The following is a 17,900-nucleotide window of genomic DNA, read 5'->3' as shown; positions in this document are numbered from 1 at the left end:
TAATGTTAGCGGGCGCGACTTCTCGGGAGAGCCTAACGGAGCTGGGCTGGGAGTGACCGAGGGTGGGTAGGTCTACGATGATGCGGTTGTCTGAACAGAGACCATCTGGAATCTTAAGTCTGGGGTTCCCTGCTGTACTTGGGCGTGGTCCCTGCTTGCCGAGTGCAGAGCTCTGAGTTGCAGCCTCAGGAGCTGAGCTGAGGTGGCCGAGGTGAGGATGCTGCGCTGCTGGGTGCTGGCTCCGAGTGATCGAGGCACCTGCAGGGGGTTGCAGTGGTTGAGCTGGGGCTGCAGTCCTGTGGGAGTCCGGTTGCTGAGGGCTGTGATGTGTGGAGCAACTGAAGTCCTTTATGTCTGGGGAGTGAGACCTCGCCGGGGAGGACTCGCTCTGGGACGAGTACTAGCCCACAGGAAAAAACAGCGTAAAGAAAACAGAAATGGAAAATTAGTTTATCCACAGTTTGTGCCAAAACCGAGAAGACAGTGCTTCTCTCTCTGTCTCTGTCTCTGTCTCTGTCTCAGTCTCTGTCTCTCTCTCTCTCTCTCTCTCTCTCTCTTTGGCTTATGCTTTTTGTATTTCACTATTTCAGAGGTAAAACTGTTGCCTCTGGGCCGGGCTTGGTGCTTTTGGGCAGGTGCTAGGGCTTCTGGGAGATTTCCAATCCCAGAATGCTCTTCTCTGGAGTGGAAGAGATGATTTTTTTTTTTTTTTTAAAAGAAGAGAATGTAGTCCCTACTTGTGTCCTTAGGACATGTGTATGAACCGGTGCTATCTTTTCCTTCTCACCCCGTGGTCCTGGTTTCCGATCGACACGTGGCCAAGATGATACTGCTTCTGTACCGGAACATGCTGTCTGGGCCATGTTGGGGTTTGGGTCCAGGAAACCAGTACATTAGATTCTTTGGGAAATGCCTGTCGACTTTCAAGGTCTCAGTGACCAGAAGGTAAAACTGCAGTTTTGTGGCCATCGGAGGGTAGTAAATGTTATTCGTGTTACTGTTGGCATCCTGGTGTAGTGGACAGGCGCGAAGCCATCTGTGAATTGAGGTCCTGGCGCACAAGTGCAGGGGTCTGTGGATTTAAGTGATGTGTCAGATAAGCCATGTGACACGTCATGTTATGAACACAGAACTTAGTATAGAAACCGAATAGAAAACGGAAATTTCCCCTGGAGCATTTTTTTTTTTCACTCAAGATTTTAAGTCTCCTCCCCATCCGCCGTCCCACTGTTCCACATCCCAAACCTCCTCCCCAACCCCTGGGTCTCCACCAGGATGTCCCCACCCCACCCACCCTCCCAGACCTCCCTCTAAACTCCCCGGGGCCTCCAGTCTCTTGAGGGTTAGGTACATCTTCTCTGACTGAGCCCAGACCCGAGAGTCCTCTGCTGTCTATGTATTGGGCAACTCGTATCAGCTGGTGTGTGCTGCCTAGATGGGGTCTTAGTGTCTGAGAGATCTCAGGGGTCCAGGTTATATTGAGGCTGCTGGTTCCCTTACAGGGTCACCCTCCTCCTCAGCTTCCTCCCCTTTCCCCCTAATTCAGCCACAGGGGTCAGCAGCTTCTGTTGGTTGGCTGGGTGCAAATACCCGCATCTGACTCTTTCAACGGCTTGTTGCATTTTGGGGAGGGCAGCCATGACAGGTCCCTTTTGGTGAGGGTTCTATAGCCTTGGTAATGGTGTCAGACCTTGGGGCCTCCCCTTGAGCCGGACCCCCTTTTGGACCGTTCCTTGGGCCTTCTTTTCCTTAGGCTCTTCTCCATTGCCATCCCTGCAGTTCTTTCAGACAGGAACAGTTATGGGCCAGGGTTTTGGCTGTGGGATGGCAGCCCCATCCCTCACTCAATGCCCTGTCTTTCTGCTGGAGGTGGGCTCTACAGTTCCCTCTCCCCACCGTAGGGCATTACATCTAGGGTCCCCCCCACTTTGAGTCCTGAGGGTCTCTTACCTCCCTGGTCTCTGGTACCTCCTGGAGGTTCCCCCCAACATCCTATCTCCCAAGGTTGCCTGTTTCCTCAGGGCTTCAACTCTTTTCTCCTACCCAATACCCCATCGTGTTCCCCTAGAGTACAGATGGTTGTGAGCCGCCCTGTGAGTGCTGGGAATCGGGAGAACAAGTTCTCTTAACTGCTGAGCCATCTCTCCAAGCTTAGTATCTTGAAGTAATACTTTGGAAATGCTAAATATGACTCCCAGAGACTGTGAGATGTCTCAGAGCAGTGGTTCTCAACCTGTGGGTCACAACCCTCTGGGGGGAGGGGTCACATACCAGATGTCCTGCGTATCACATAGTCACATTATGATTCGTAACAGTAGCAAAATTACAGCTATGAAGCAGCAATGAGATAATTTGGTGGTGGGGGGGGGTCGCCACAACATGAGGAACTGTATTAGAGGGGTGCAGCGTTGGGTAGGCTAAGAGCCATTGACTTAAAGGTGTTCATTGATTTTCACTGGACAGCTTTGGTCCAGAGGCATGGTCAGATTCTGGTTGAATTAGTTAACAAGAGCACTGGACCGTGTGGGTGGAGTGTGCACTGATGTGTTCCGTCAGGTGGGCACCACGTCTGCTCATCTCTGCTGTGATAAAAATTGATCACTGGGTTCAGGTCTTATCGATTCAATCCTCCTTTATGAAGATCCCAGGATGGCTTCATCAGTATAGTTAATAGTACCCCTCCTTTTTTAATGAAAATAAAAGGGGTGCTGCTGCTGTTTGTAATGGCCTCCCAGGCCTCCTTCTGTAACGTAGATCTTAACATCAACTCTTCCAGGGTAGACTTGAATCATACCTGGCACCCTTGATAAAGAAAATAACTTAAATATATAGTAGCAAGACTTCTTTCTTGAAAGTAAGCTTCCTTTATCCCTGGGTTGGAACGAGAAATGGGTGTTTAATAGGAAGCCTAGTGGTGCATCCTGAGCATACTATGGTGAACAGTCACTACCAGCCCAGCCCTGCACGTCCCGTCCCCATCCCCAGTGACGCACCCATCACTCATGTCACAGAGATTAGTGTCATTGGATGATGTGACTGTGAACTTCATCCGGGAAGAGTGGTGGCACCTGGACTCTGTCCAGAGACGCCTATTCCAGGATATGATGTTCCTTTAGCTGTTTGTTCCTCGGAATTGCTTCAAATGACCCAGCCACACTGAACATCATCATTGTATTGTGATAGCCTCTGTTCATTTCTGCAGTCCTGGTGCTCCTGATACTGTTTATGTTGCAGTATTGTGTGTGTGTGTGTGTGTGTGTGTGTGTGTGTGTGTGTGTGTGTGTGTAAGAGTGCCAAAGGTTCATGTGTAGAATTCAGGAGACAATTTACAGAAGGTGGTTCTCTCCACCATTTGGATCCTGGGGATCAAACTCAGGCTTGGCAGCCATGACCTTTACCAGTTTTGAACCTTAACTTTTTGGATGGATAGATGGGGGGGGGGAGAGAATTTCCAAAGATAGGTAGAGGATAATATTTTCACCTGTCTTAGGAGATTTTCCATATGTGCTTATGGAAACTCAAAGGCAGAGATTCTAACACAACTAATGGTGGCCTGAGATGGGAAGACCGTCAGCCTTGGTGCCGTTGTTCTGTTTGATGAAGGGAGGGCTGCCTGGAATACAGGCCAACAGGAAGGCCCGGAGAGTAACTGCCCTGTAAAGTTAGACACAGTGGTCTTACCCTAGGTGTCCGGTGACACTGGAAGTTAATGTTTGGACAGTTAGGATCCACGAGGCTGTGAGTAGAGGATGTAAGCGGACTTTTTAGAGTACGTTGACATTTCTGTGTCCACCTGAGTAAGATCCATTGGTTCTGATAGGTTACGCTGGACACTTTTAGGAGTAAACTAAAATCTCTGTACGTTTATATGATCTCTACAACGTGAAAAGCCAGGAATGCTCTAAGCGTATGTCTGGAGATACATGATGTAAGACCAAGAGCATAAGGAAGCCAACACATGTGTAAGGTCAAGAGTGGGCATGGTGGCCGACTTCTGGAATCACAACACTCTGGAGTGGAGGCAGGAGGATTAGAAGTTCAAGTTTACCCTCTGCTGCGGTAAATATAAAAAAGACGGCTTGTCCGTTTATCGGCCCCACGGTCTCACGCTGCCTCTGGCACACAGTCCGTAAGCCGCACTCTCCACATGGTTCCCTTCCCAGGCGGTTCACCGTGGGAAAGTGGACTTCTGAGAGCCAGCTCCACGGCCACCAGCAAGTTCACACAGGTGCGGAGCCAAATATGTGTCCCGAATGTGGGAAGACTTTCAGTAGCAGGTCATCTTTGCAAAGATGTCACTTAACACGCTAGGAAGAGAGTGTTTGTCACAAGTGAAGAAGGCTCCTCCCCTGGAAGTCAGCATTGTCATCTCATCAGCGGACACATTGGAAGAGAAGCCTTATGGATGCCAATTACTGTGGAGAGCTGTTTCATAACGTATATAGCAAGTATGAGGAGAAGGGTTACCAGTCACAACAACTACAGTTTGCCATCTAGCAATGGCTCCCAACTAAGGGGGATCATCAGATCCATTACATGAAGATGCTGCATTTTCAACTTGGGAAGATCTTTCATCAGAGATTTCATCCAGGAAAGATGCCTTGAAGTACCGTGGCTATGGCTGGGTCACTGAATTCACACATAAGAGAAAGCTTTTGTGTGCACTGGCTCTAGGAAAGCCTTCAACCAGAAGTCAAGACTTAGCACACACAAGAGACTTTACGCGGAAGGGTAAGCTTTCTCATTGCTGTGACTGGGAGACCCTTAAGTGACGAATCCTGACTGAGTGTGGTTTTATATCAATGAGAGACCGTATGTACTGACTTATTTTTTTGGTTGTGTTTTGTGTTGTGTAGTAAGGCCTTCAACCACAGATCATATTGCAGTAGACAGCAAGCAACTCATACCAGGGACGGTACTTGGCCCCATTCACCCAAGCTCATTAAAATGTCGAGTAAGACGTCAGGGCATGTGAGCTGGTCCTTTTCACTGATGTCCACCGGGTTGATCTTGGCTGAGGTTAGTGTAGACGCCCTCTCTCATTTGGAATTCCTGAGCAAGAAACCTGGACCAACAGGCCTAGCTCTCACCACCAGCATGTCTTGTGTTAAGAGGTGTGAAACAGAGAGATGAATTCTGGATGGGTGATAGTTTCGCTAAAGGAATGCCCACAGGTTGTATGAGCACAGGGAGCCTGTGATGTCCCATTCTTAGGGCACAAAGTCCCATTGCAGGTCTCACATTTATGCCTAGCACCGCAGGGCCCAGTCTAGTCCTTCACATGCAGGCTTTTCTGTTCACCTATTCAGAGATACCACAGAGGGGAGGCTGCTCCAAAGCCACGCCATGCCATGCCACCTCTGAAGGAAGTAGCTGCCTCATGCAAACATCTAGCCACTTCTCCTGTAGCCTCGCCCCGCTCCAAGCCTGCCAGCAATACTAGACGTGAGCTGTCCAGCTCCAGGAAACAACCCAACGTTTCTAAGCCTCTGTTGTGTCTGTAGAGTGGGGCTTGTGTTGGGATCAGCCTTGACTTGTAGAACTAGAGCAGGATTTAAAGACAAGGGTGTGCCAAGCTCAGCACTCAGTTCTGAGACTAGACCTTGTTCTCACAGCTCCGGTATCCAGCATGGGAATCCCACACCACTTAAATGTGTTCTGCGTGTTCCTCCCCCACCACCGAGTACTCGGGAGCCTTAGTGGTTCCCATCATCAGCAGTCTCCTGCGCAAATCTATCCTCGACGTGCCTTTCTGTACAGCCGCTGGTCTCGCTAATTTGATGATACTGAGTTGAGACCCTTAGCAAAGGATCTTGAGACCCAGCACTGGGTACCTGACCCTCACCTCCTCCATGTTCTGGGGACTGTATGCTCACACAAAGAAGAAAAGACAGGACCCAGGAGGCAGGACCTTGACATCTGCCCCTACCTCTTCCTGTGACAGCCACTGGAAACATTTCTGCTATGGGCAAATCATGCCTCTCAGATGGCTTCAAGTCCTCAGGCATGTCCTGGCATTTTCCCCAGCCAGCCAGGCCTCAGAGAGTCCCCATAGGTCCCCAACTGTGGCCTGGAAACCAAAAGGACATATTTATTTATTTCTTCCATGTTTCTACTGACTCCATGGAATGGCCCTTGAAAGGTGAGGTTGGTTGTAATCTTGGAATTGTGGGGACAGTCCAGCAGGTAACAGGTATCCCCTGTCCATAGACCCAGGACATAGAGCATATTAGGTCACTGCCACAGCCAGACTCCAGGGTTCCTGGAATGTGGATGTGGAATATGCATCAGGGCTAGTGAGAGGGAGACATGCAGAATCAAGAGTGAAACCAAGTGAATCCCTGCTGTTCTGCCCTTAGCCAATCTCAAGACATGGTCCAATACCATTCTTACAGTGCAGGTCCTATAACCTCTCAGAGCTGGGACATACCTGCTTTCATGTACATGGGGAGCACTACAGTAATTTCATTTGAAGCTTTTTTTCTTCTTCTCCCTGAAAGACCATTATCTCTTGCGAAACTCAGATATCCACAGAATAAAGGTGGAATTCGTGTTGGGTCAGTGTGACTGTGGACACTGAAGTCACATCCATATTGGCCTTTGTATGAATCAGTTGCCAGAGACAGACACAGTATAAAGTAGAGGCATATTAGGGTGATCACTGGGGCTCAAGGGTACTGAATGGTTGCTATTTCTGATGTTTTGATGGGAGTGGATCATAAATTTCATGTCAAGACCCGTGTGGGGCAATGAGACTCAGCTTGACCTCATAACCCCTGTTTCCAAGCCCACACAACTTCCTGGAGCAGGGCTATCAGCATTGTGATAGGAAGTGTGTGGGCTCTGGGCTTTTATGAGAAATCATCAAAGGGAACGGGCACTGTGGGGCTGGAGATGCTATGAGAGAGCCAGAGCCCTTGTTCACAGGAAGCAAACCTCAGGCCCACGGGAGGCAAAATCATCCACGGAGAACAGAAAGACACCTCAGAGCCAGATGACAAAAGATATTGGAGGCCCTCTTGGGGAAGGAGCAGAGAACGTGTTCTGCTTCTGCCTCACGCTTCTAGGAATAATGGGGTCTGAAACAGATGTTCTTCCCGATTCACAAGCTGTTGATAGTTTTAAAAGATGTTCAGCCTGTCTTGAGTGTCCCTTCAGGAATCTCTTGACATTTCCCCAGGCTTGCAAGGTAGGTGACACCATGTTCTGGGAAGGTTATTGCCCAGGATGAAGGATTGTTGGTTCCTCTGATAGTGGATCAGAAAGTGGCTCCTTCCTGCCAGGCATCTCAAATTTTGTTTCTCTACTGGTTATAATTTTCTCTCTTGGGAACATCTGACAATATGTAGGGACGTTTTATTTGTTAAACCGTGTGGGGGATGTAGGTGAGCTCCTTCCATTTATTGGCTAGAGGCCAGGGACACTGCATAACATTTTACAACACCAATGGCATCACCACAGTCAAGAGTCATTAAGCTTCAACTTGTGTCAACAAGTTGGAGGTGCTTGGGAGGTGTTGCAGTAGACCCTAAATGTCATATCTGTAAGGATGAAAGTTCAATGGCTATTTAGGAGCATAAAAGATGAGTAGTGATCTTGGTTAAAATGTTGAAGGCAGATGTTCACTCTACGAGCATTTACTCTGAGCTGGGGCTGAAGGAAAATGCAGCAAATTCCATGTTTTTGAGGTTCTGTCCATATTAGGAGAGCCAGACAAATGACAGAGAAGGGATGGGCTAGAGAAGCTATATTGTATAGTGATTTGCTCTATACTAGAACATTTCAACCTAGAGCAAAGTTTCTTAAGACTTAGGAAGTTTTAAAGAAAGGCTCATCAAGACTCAGAAGTAAACAACTCATAAGTCTAAGGAAATACCTGAAATTGACCAGATACATGATGCACCTTCCTCCCCAAGCTTATATAAGTGGTAAGCACTGCTGAGGAGACAGACTATCCAAGCTACTTGGGAGAGACACTGTCCAACCTGTTGAGTTACCTACACATCATACAGTAAGTGACAGAGTTCCAGCTTTTGTGAACCAATACCCATGCTGGAGTGGGCTTATAGTCATATAGTTGTCTTTGAGACATTGCTCTTGTAATTACCTCCAGTAAACTCATTGGTTTACCATCTTGAACTTCGGCGTATCACTACTTGGGCCTGCCATCAGTTCTGTATTGGAAAATGGGCATTTGTTCATGTTGCTCCAGGAAAATTGTCATACGTTAGGCTGGTGGCAATGTCAGTTTCCGTTAAGCACACTGAGCAGACTATACACAGTTTCTCCTCTCAGAGGCAAGATGGAGTAGTTCTGGGTATGTGATTCTGATGTGGATGGCAGTTCCCTTCCTTCAGGTTCAGGTCAGTGAGGAGGCACCCGACTGTGGATGAAGGGTAATAGAAGGAGATATTTCAGTCCTACTACCTTTTTCTATCTTCTGTGGTACTGCTCGTTTGAGAAGGTCCTTAGCTGGCTTAGAGATCTCTCTTTTTCTGTCCCCTGACTCCCACCTGCTCTTGCTATAGACTCCTCTGATGGAGGACATAACGGTACCCATCAAAGACCACAACGGTCTGGATTTTTGTTTGTTTGTTTTCTGAGACAGGATCTTTCTGTGTATCCCTGGCTGTCCTGGAACTCACTGTGTAGATCAGGCTGGCCTTTAACTCACAGAGACCCAACTGCCTCTGCCTCCTGAGTGCTGGGATTAGAGTACTACCCGTGGGCTTATCCTATTATAAGAGGGCAGTAAAAGGCAATGGGTAGGTACGTCCTACCTGGGTACACAGTAGGTCTGTGTGCTGGCTGGGTTTTGTCAGTTTGACACAAACCAAGACGTATTTGGGAAGAAGAACCTCAATTAAGAAGATGCCTTCACCAGGTTGCCTTCAGGCGAGTCTGCAGGACATTTTGTTGACTTATAATGGATAAGGAAAGTCCTAGCTCACTGTGGGCGGTCCCACCTCTGGGCAGGCGGTCCTGGGTTGTATAAGAAAGCAGGTTGAGCAATCAGCGAGATGGGAAGCATTTCTTCAAGGTCTCTACTTCAGTTCCTACCTCCAAGCTTCCCTCAGTGTGACCTGTGAGTTGTAAGCTAAAGTAAATTCTTTCTTCCCCAAGTTGTTTTTGGTCATCATATTTGTTTCACCACAATAGAAAGCAAGCTATGGTCTGTTTACGCCAGCACCATGAACAAAAGCATGCTTTGCCCTGGGTTCCTTGGCTGCCTTAGGTGGTAGGAATTTTCTCCTTTGTTTTCAAGGGAGAAAGGCCATCATATAGTGAGTGGTTCATTGCCTTTAAAAATGACCCAATGAAGAACCTGAGGGAGTGTGTCATGGAGAAATATTCTATGGTCAGTAAGAGCATAAACTGAGACAAAGCAATTAAAAGATTAATCACAGTCTTGAACGTGGATGCCAGATAAAATAGGAAGGAGGCATACATTTAAATGTCATGGTTTTTGCTGTCAAACTGCTTGTCACCAAGCCTGATGGCCCGAGTTTAATACCTAGGACCCAGATATTCCTTCATATCCTCTGATCTATCTCTCTCTCTCTCTCTCTCTCTCTCTCTCTCTCTCTCTCTCTCACACACACACACACACACACACACACACGTAAATAAATAAATAAATAAACAAAAAACAAACAAACAAATAAAATGTTTTAAAACATAAAGGGGTGTGGTGTGGAAAACCCTGGGTTTCTTCACTAGCGTGTGATTCAACATGTCTTTTCTCTCTCTGTGTCTCTGTCTCTCTCTTTCACACACACACACACACACACACATACACACACAAACAAGCACACACACATTTTATGATTGGGAATATAGCTCAGTGGTAGACCATTTGTCTACCTGTCTACACGCAAAGTCTTGTGCTCAATCCCAGAACTGGAGAAAAAAAAATTAAAACAGCCAACAGACACACGATGCCCTTCTCCTGTGTTTGTAACTGCTTTTCTGTATTTCCCAGTTTTTAAAATCAAGCAAGAAGCTGGTCTTGTTTGTGCCATAGTCATAAAAATTATTAATTGGTATAGAAGATAAGCCAATGCTGGAGGGCCACAGAGAGCCCTAGAGATAAGAAGTGTGGCCATAGGTCCGCCCTCACTGCCGGGCAGAGTCCTTTCTGGGAGGAGCCACACTGAGGTGGGGAGACCAGGGCTGGGCCGTTGCAGAACCTGCCAAGTTCTGGAGAACCCAAGCAGCTCATGGACTTTTCCAGGCCTAGCTGTAGCCCCTGGGGGTGTTTCACCCTTGTGGGTAAGAGGGGTGGCTGAGGGGGGGGGGAGCTGGGAAGGAGCAGGACACAGATCTGTCGAGGCACAACTCAGAAGCCCTATGATGCAGTCAGCAGGAGGAGAGTGAGACAAGACCCAGGATCTTCGTAAGCACATACGTTTGGGTGTATCTTACACCATAGAGACACAGACACATGAGACACACAACCACAGCAAGAACACACACACACACACACACACACACACACACACACGCAGAGCTTGGTCATATGTATCTGTCATGTAAACTAGTAAACATGGACCCCCACCTCCCTAAAATCACTTAGTGTTCCTTGGGGTTCCCTTTATCTGTCTGGATTCACTTCCTGCCCAGCCTGGGTCTCTTTCTAATCGCCCCCTTCTTCTCCAGGACCCTTTGTGCTCCCTGACACTCACAGCTAGTGTGTTGTGCCAACAGGCACAGATACTGGCCTTATATGTGTCGGTGTTCACCCTGCAGTGTGGAGGAGGACTCAGGAACCGTTACCCCCCATAGTCAAACTTCAGCCATTACAGAGTCGGGGATACCGACTTGTGTCTAAGATGGTAGCAAACCCTACCCTCCCCACACCCACTTCAGTGAATCCAGATCTGTCATCAAAACTGCCCGACAGTCTCAGAGAGACGTCCCTGCATTTAGTCCCCGGATGGTCATGAGAGTTAAAAAACCCAGCGCTGACTGGCACAGCCAAGCCCTGCCTCCCTGGACCTCACAGATCTGCCTTCAAACTAAAAATCTAAGTGGTCAAGGCTGGGGTAAGGGATCTCAGGATGCTAGGGAGCCCAGCAGAGACCCCTGGCCCAGGCTGATCAGGAGACATCAGAGCTAAGGATGAGAGAGAAGTGAGTTTTCGGGGAGGCTGCAGAGGGGAGCCGGGAGCCGTGTGTGGAGAAGATGGGGAACAGCAAACATAAAAGGATACAGAACAGAAGAGGGCAAGGTCCCATTATGTGTTTTATTGAGATACACATGTCTGTCCTGTGAAGGATGGATTGGGGGGTGGGTGTGTTTTATTAAGATACACATGTCTGTTCTGTGAAGGATGGATTTGGGGGTGGTTAGCAAAGGGAAGTGGGTGGGGCTGAGAGGATAAGGAGAGAGTGGCTAAGACAAGGACTTGGGGCGGGAGAGTCAGTCCTCAACTGGAAACTCTTAAGGATGTATTTTATTTTACGTGTATGTATGTGTGTGCCTGAGTGTATCTGTGTTCACCACATGTAAGCATGTGCCCATGGAGGCCAGAAAAGAGCATCTGAGACTCTGGAGCTGGAGTTACAGTAGTTGTAAGCCACCCACTCCGGGTGCTGGGAGCCAAAACCAGGTCCTCTACCAGAGCAGTGAGCGGTCTGAACCGCTAAGCCAACTCTAGACTCAGCTGTCCTGGGAATTCTTTTTTTCTTTTTAAAGACCTACTTGTTTATTATACAAGCACATTGTAGCTGTCTTTAGACACACCACAAGAGAGCATCAGATCCCATTACATTTGGTTGTGAGCCACCATGTGGTTGCTGGGATTTGAACTTAGGACCTTTGGAAGAGCAGTCAGTTCTCATAACCACTGAGCCATCTCTCCAGCCCAAGAACTCTTCATTTATATTGACATCACCGTGACAGTTCCTGACAGGAACAGGAGAGGGAAGATTTGCTGGCTTCTGTCTCAGTCTAATGGGTTGGGGAAGCCATGGTGAAACCACAGTTCCATGGCGGCAGCAGGGTTGGGTGGAGACTGTTCGCACCAAAGCACGTACCAGGAGCACAGAGCAGGGCAGGAGCCAGAGGTTGGGTATGAGCCCTACATGCTGACCTTTAGGGACCTACTCCCACCAGTAAGACCTGGTCCCCAAAAGACCACAGTCTCCCAAAACACTGCTACCAGCAGGGGACCAGGCGTTCAAACCCTGAGCCCATGGGAGACACTGAAAATTCAAATTCTGACAGTTGTAAAATTGTAAAAAAGTAAGTACCTGGATCTCGTCCCCCACTTTCCTCCTCTCCCTTACCCTCCCCCCACCCCTACCCTCTCTCCTCTTTGATTTCCTCAGTCAGTTTGCTGGCCTGTGGGATCTGCCAGGCTTCTGGTCAGATGTTCATCAGCCCAGACTCGCTCCTAGGAGTGGAGAAGTACAGGACCATCCTGACCCTAGAAAACGTCCCTGAAGATGTCCTGGAGTACAGCTGGTTTCGGGGCATAGACAACAGTACAGGAAACATGATTTTCAGCTATCGGCCTCCCAGTACCCGGCACCCTGGGCCCTCGTACAGTGGATGCGAGAACGTGACTCGTACAGGCAGCCTGGTGGTGAGGAAGTCTGCGGTAAATGACACGGGCTACTATACCGTCGAGGTGAACACCAGTAACGGGACCCAAAGAGCGTCTGGCTGGCTGGAGATCATAAGTGAGTTGGCTTGGCAACCCATTTTTCCCCAACAAAAATGGAAGCTTGTCCTAAGGGTTCTGATAGGGAGAGTCCTTGGAGGGCATGGCGTCCAGTGTCTTAGCTGCCCGGAAGTGACCGCAACAGCCATGAAGGTGGCTCTCTGGCTCTTCCCAGTTGATTGTTGAAGAGAGTATTTATTTCCCACTGTTGTGTAACATTTATGCGTGAGAGTAGTGGTTCTCAGCCTTCCTAACGCCGTAACCCTTTAATACAATTCCTCATGCTGTGGTGACTCCCAACCATAAAATGATTTCATTGCTACTTCGTAACTGTAACTTTGCTAAGTTATGGATCGTAATGTAAGTATCTGATATTCAGGATATTTGACGTGTGACCACCCAGAGGGGCTGTGACTCACAGGTTGAGAACTGCTGTTTAGAGGCTTTAGAAAAATCATCTAGGCAGCGGTGGCACATGCCTTTAATCTCAGCACTTGGGAGGCAAAGCAGGTGGATCGCTATAAGCAATCGAGTTCCAGGACAGCCAAGGGTACACAGAGAAAACCTGTCTCGAAAATCAACCAACCAAACATAGTAATAAAACAATTAATTTTATTTAGTTTTGTAATTCTGACGTTGGAGCCTAGAGTATTCTATGTGCTGTGCCAGCACTCTACCACTGAGCCACGCCCCCAGCCTCTCACTGGAGGATTCTAGACAGGGCTCTATCACTGAGCCACGCCCCCAGCTCCTCATTGGAGGATTCTAAACGGCTCCACCACTGAGCCACGCCCCCAGCCTCTCATTGGAGGATTTTAGGCAGGGGCTCTACCACTGAGTCACGCCCCAGCCTCTCATTGGAGGATTCTAGACAGGGCTCTACCACTGAGCCACGCCCCCAGCCTCTCATTGGAGGATTCTAGGCAGGGGCTCTACCACTGAGTCACGCCCCAGCCTCTCATTGGAGGATTCTAGACAGGGCTCTACCACTGAGCCACGCCCCCAGCTCCTCACTGGGGATTCTAGGCAGGGTCTGTACTACTGACCTATATCCGTAGCTGGGATTTACTATGTTGCCCATTTTTTCCTAGAACTTTTAATTCTCCTGCCTGTGCTTCCTGAGTTCTAGAACCACAGTCACGCACTGTCACACCTCGCTTATTATCACATGACTTCTGTGGGCCACCACAAGTTTGGGCATTGTGCTGGCTGAGGCCCCCGAATCTCACGAGGTGCTGGTAAAGACTGGGTCCTCATATGGAGACTTGCTTAGGAAAGAACCTCCTCCCACCCCCTCCTTGAGGATGAGGTCATTTCCTGGTGTTTGTATGATCCTAGACTTGGCCATCACTGTATTTCTGAGTCTATGCTCTGTGGCCCAGAGCCTTGTCTTTCCTCAACGAGCACTGTGCTCCTGAGTTCTTCCATATGTAGAAAGGGTAAAAATCTACCATTTGCTGTCTGCGTGTTTGGAGAGAATTCGGTAAATCGAATGAAACTCAGACAGCGGATCTAATTATTATGACTAGTTCCAAAGCCACCTGTCCCAGCTCCTCAGATGAGGGTCCTGGATTTTACAACTGCTGGGGTGGGTGGGGAAGGTTGGGGAGATGGCTCAGTAAGTCAAGCACATCCCAAGGAAGCTCGAAGATCCGAGTTTGAATTCGGGGTGGGGGTGGGGGTGGGGGTATGCATCCGTAATTTCAGCACTCCTATTGGACACGTGGAAGGTTACCACCACAGCTAACCTGGGTTGCACAGAGGTGAGCAAGTAGCCCGACCTCGAGCAAGATGGAAGGTGAGGACTGATCCTTACCGTTGCTCAGTGCATGTGTGGCATGGGTTAGCGCTCTCACTCATAAACATGTTCTATTCAGAGTGCACACAGACAGGCAGAGGGGAAACAAAGCAACCACGGGGCTACCTATTCATGACCGAGAACCTGCTCTGACTGCAGATGTACCGAACGCCTCCGGCCCGCCCAGGACTATGCAGCCTGCTCCCTGCCCCTCCCCCCTCCTCACCTCTCAGCGCCGGGCCTTCTCGTCTATCTTAGGACTCTCTGGATCTCTTCAACATGCCCCAAGCTTGAAGAAGCTGGCACTATACCTGACCCGTTCCTTCTGCTTCTCCTAGAGCTGAGAGACAGACCAGGCATCTCAGCCAATGCCTCGGGCAATACCAGTGCCCTGGTAGAAGGCATGGACGCGGTGGCTGCCAGATGCCTCACCAACTCCTCGAACATCAAGTGGTATGTGAACTCTGTACCGACCTCAGGCGGTAACCGCATGACGATTTCCCCGGATGGCAGGACTCTGGTCATTCACTGGATCAGTCGCTACGACCACGACCTTCAGTGTGCCATAGAGGATGTCCCAGAAATGCTCCAGAGAAGTGAGATGATTCCCTTGACTGTGGCCTGTGAGTGCACTTGGTGGTGGGAGGGAAGCCAGGGGTAGGCTCCAGTATGTACCCAGGACAAAGGCTGAGCCAGCCTGCGGCCAGCTAGGGGTGGTTAGTGTCCCAGCTCTGGGTATTTAGTGGGTTCACGACTACCCTCTCCATGGTATGCGCCTATAATCCCAAGATGAGTGGGGTAGAAACTGATTGCCGAGGCTCACTGGCCAGCCAGCCTGGCTGCAATAGATGAATTCTAAGCCAGAAAAATACTTCTTCTGTTTCATTTCTTTGGTTGCTTTTTTTTTTTTTTTCTAAAATAGAGAAAAAGGGAAAAAAAATGGAGTTATGGGTGTAAGGAAGTGGGGAGGATCTGGGAGGAGTTGAAAGAAGAAACCATAATCAGAAAACATTGTATGAAAACAAATTTTTCAATAAAAATAAAGATGCCTTCAGAGTGATTGAGAAATGCCTAATGCCTGTGATATTAACCTCTGACCTGCACAACATATCTGTGCCCACACTTTCCTGCTCATATGCGTGAATCCAATGCATGTGTGTTTGGGCGCACGCGCACACACACAGATACACACACATACACACAAACACAAAGATTACAATCAATCTAGCCCACAAGATTTTAGAGTGGAAGCTACCTTTACTGTTTCAATTATCACCTGGGGTGGGCTCATTGCACACAGAGGGACACCATGTGTCTTCTGGACAAGGTGCCATCCCACAAGATCAGAAATATAGCTGTGACCTCCTTCCCTGTCTCTGCAGATGGACCAGACTACGTATCCCTGTGGACCCAGCCCCATGCCTTTAATGATGTGGTGACTGCTGTTATTGGTTCCCGGGTGCAGCTGAAATGTACCTGTTACTCGAGGCCAGAAGCCAAGTACCACTGGCTCCATAACGGCTCCTTCCTGAGCATCTCAGAGGAGAACATAACTCTCCCCAGTCTGTCCTGGGAACAAATGGGCAGTTACCGGTGTATCGTGGAGAACCTGGAGACCCAGCTGGCCTTCTACAGGGATGTCACCATCCAGCCACCTCGTGAGTACAGCCACCAAGTTCTCTAAACTCTGCCTCCCATATGTTTTTGTCTAGCCAGGGGGCACCTCTGTTGATACACCCCACTCAGAACTTCTGGGGACATAAAAGATCCGGCTTCAGCATAGGACATACCAAGAAGCAACTTCTCAGCACAAAGGAGACTTCTTTGCCCCAGAAGGACAAAGGGAAGGGGAGTAAGAAACAGCGACAGGTGACAGAGGATGAGAGAGAAGAGGAAAGGAACAAGGGAGAAAAAGAAAAAGGCGTATTTGTTCCAAAGGACAAAGGACTGCCTCTGACCCTAAGGGGAAGCCCAGTGTTAGGATGAGTTGGTTTGTTCTGATTGGGCATGTTAATTAGGTGAGCCAAAATGGGCTTTTGATTCCTGGACTTGAGTACTTAGGTGGTCAGCCTCAGGAGGAAGAAGTAGCCAAATAAGGAAATAGATCTTGGTGGTTAGCTTTAGGAATGTAATCTAACAATTTAGCAAGGCAGAGGAAATGGGGAAGGGCAAGGCCTGCCAGAGCCCTTCAGTGACGCCCTCCTTCCTCATCCTCTAAGGGCCTGTCCAAAGCTACGCACCCCGCCAATCATCCATAGTCCCCAGTCCTGGAATCAGAGCAAAGTGCACAAGAGACAAGACTGGCCAGCATTTACTTCCTGCGTGCCAGCCACAGTCCTGGCCTATGTGACCATCCTGGTCTCTTGACACAGTACCATCTACCTGTGTCTCCCGGGTAAAGAAACAGCCCCGGGGAGTTGAGCATCTGACCCAAGGCTCCATAGATTTCTCCATGGGAAAATGGAGAGATCCTTTACAAGGGATCTGCCCATAGCCTTCGCCCCAGGAGAGGCACTGCAGAAATACCTATTTCTTTCGGTTTCAAAACGAGGAACTTGGGATAGATTTGCAAACAAGGAAAACCCCTGTTTCTCCCCAGCCGCTTAGTCATTTTCCACAGAGAGAGAGAGAGAGAGAGAGAGAGAGAGAGAGAGAGAGAGTGAGAGAGAGAGAGAGAGAGAGAGACAGAGACACAGAGACAGAGAGACACACAGAGAGAGAGAGTGAGAGAGAGAGAGTGAGAGAGAGAGTGAGAGAGAGAGAGAGAGAACAGAGAGAGAGAGAGAGACAGAGAGAGAGAGACACAGAGACACAGAGACAGAGAGACACAGAGAGAGAGTGAGAGAGAGAGTGAGAGAGAGAGAGAGAGAGAGAGTGAGAGAGAGAGAGTGAGAGAGAGAGTGAGAGAGAGAGAGAGAGAGAGTGAGAGAGAGAGTGAGAGAGAGAGAGAGAGAGAGTGAGAGAGAGAGTGAGAGAGAGAGAGAGACAGAGAGAGACACAGAGACACAGAGACAGAGAGACACAGAGAGAGAGAGAGAGAAAGTGAGAGAGAGAGAGAGAGTGAGAGAGAGAGAGAGACACAGAGACAGAGAGACACACAGAGAGAGAGAGAGAGAGTGAGAGAGAGAGAGAGAGAGAGTGAGAGAGAGAGAGAGAGACACAGAGACACAGAGACAGAGAGACACACACACAGAGAGAGAGAGAGAGAGACAGAGACACAGAGACAGAGAGACACACAAGAGAGAGAGAGAGTGAGAGAGAGAGAGTGAGAGAGAGAGAGAGAGACAGAGAGAGAGACAGAGAGAGAGAGAGAGACACACAGAGACACAGAGACAGAGAGACACACACAGAGAGAGAGAGAGAGTGAGAGAGAGAGAGAGACAGAGAGAGACAGAGAGACAGAGACACAGAGGCAGAGAGACACAGAGAGAGAGA

At 48.9% G+C, this 17,900-nt stretch overlaps 1 protein-coding gene across 1 annotated transcript in view; it reads left to right on the top strand.

The window, feature by feature from the left end:
- Window positions 1-10,220: 10,220 nt before the first annotated feature.
- CEACAM18 (CEA cell adhesion molecule 18) overlaps window positions 10,221-17,900 on the top strand; it is a gene marked incomplete at both ends in the record, with an annotated part of 9,489 nt that continues 1,809 nt past the window's right edge. Inside the window, 4 exons of the mRNA XM_080909290.1 lie at window positions 10,221-10,272; window positions 12,333-12,686; window positions 14,804-15,088; window positions 15,848-16,123. Coding sequence (XP_080765416.1) covers window positions 10,221-10,272; window positions 12,333-12,686; window positions 14,804-15,088; window positions 15,848-16,123 — 967 coding nt within the window. The remainder of the gene's footprint in view (window positions 10,273-12,332; window positions 12,687-14,803; window positions 15,089-15,847; window positions 16,124-17,900) is intronic.

Source organism: Micromys minutus, assembly GCF_963924665.1.
Source record: "Micromys minutus genome assembly, chromosome: 32".
NCBI classification, from domain to species: domain Eukaryota; kingdom Metazoa; phylum Chordata; class Mammalia; order Rodentia; family Muridae; genus Micromys; species Micromys minutus.
Note: the sequence above shows the minus strand (reverse complement) of the source record. Positions and strands in the feature narration are given on the sequence as shown.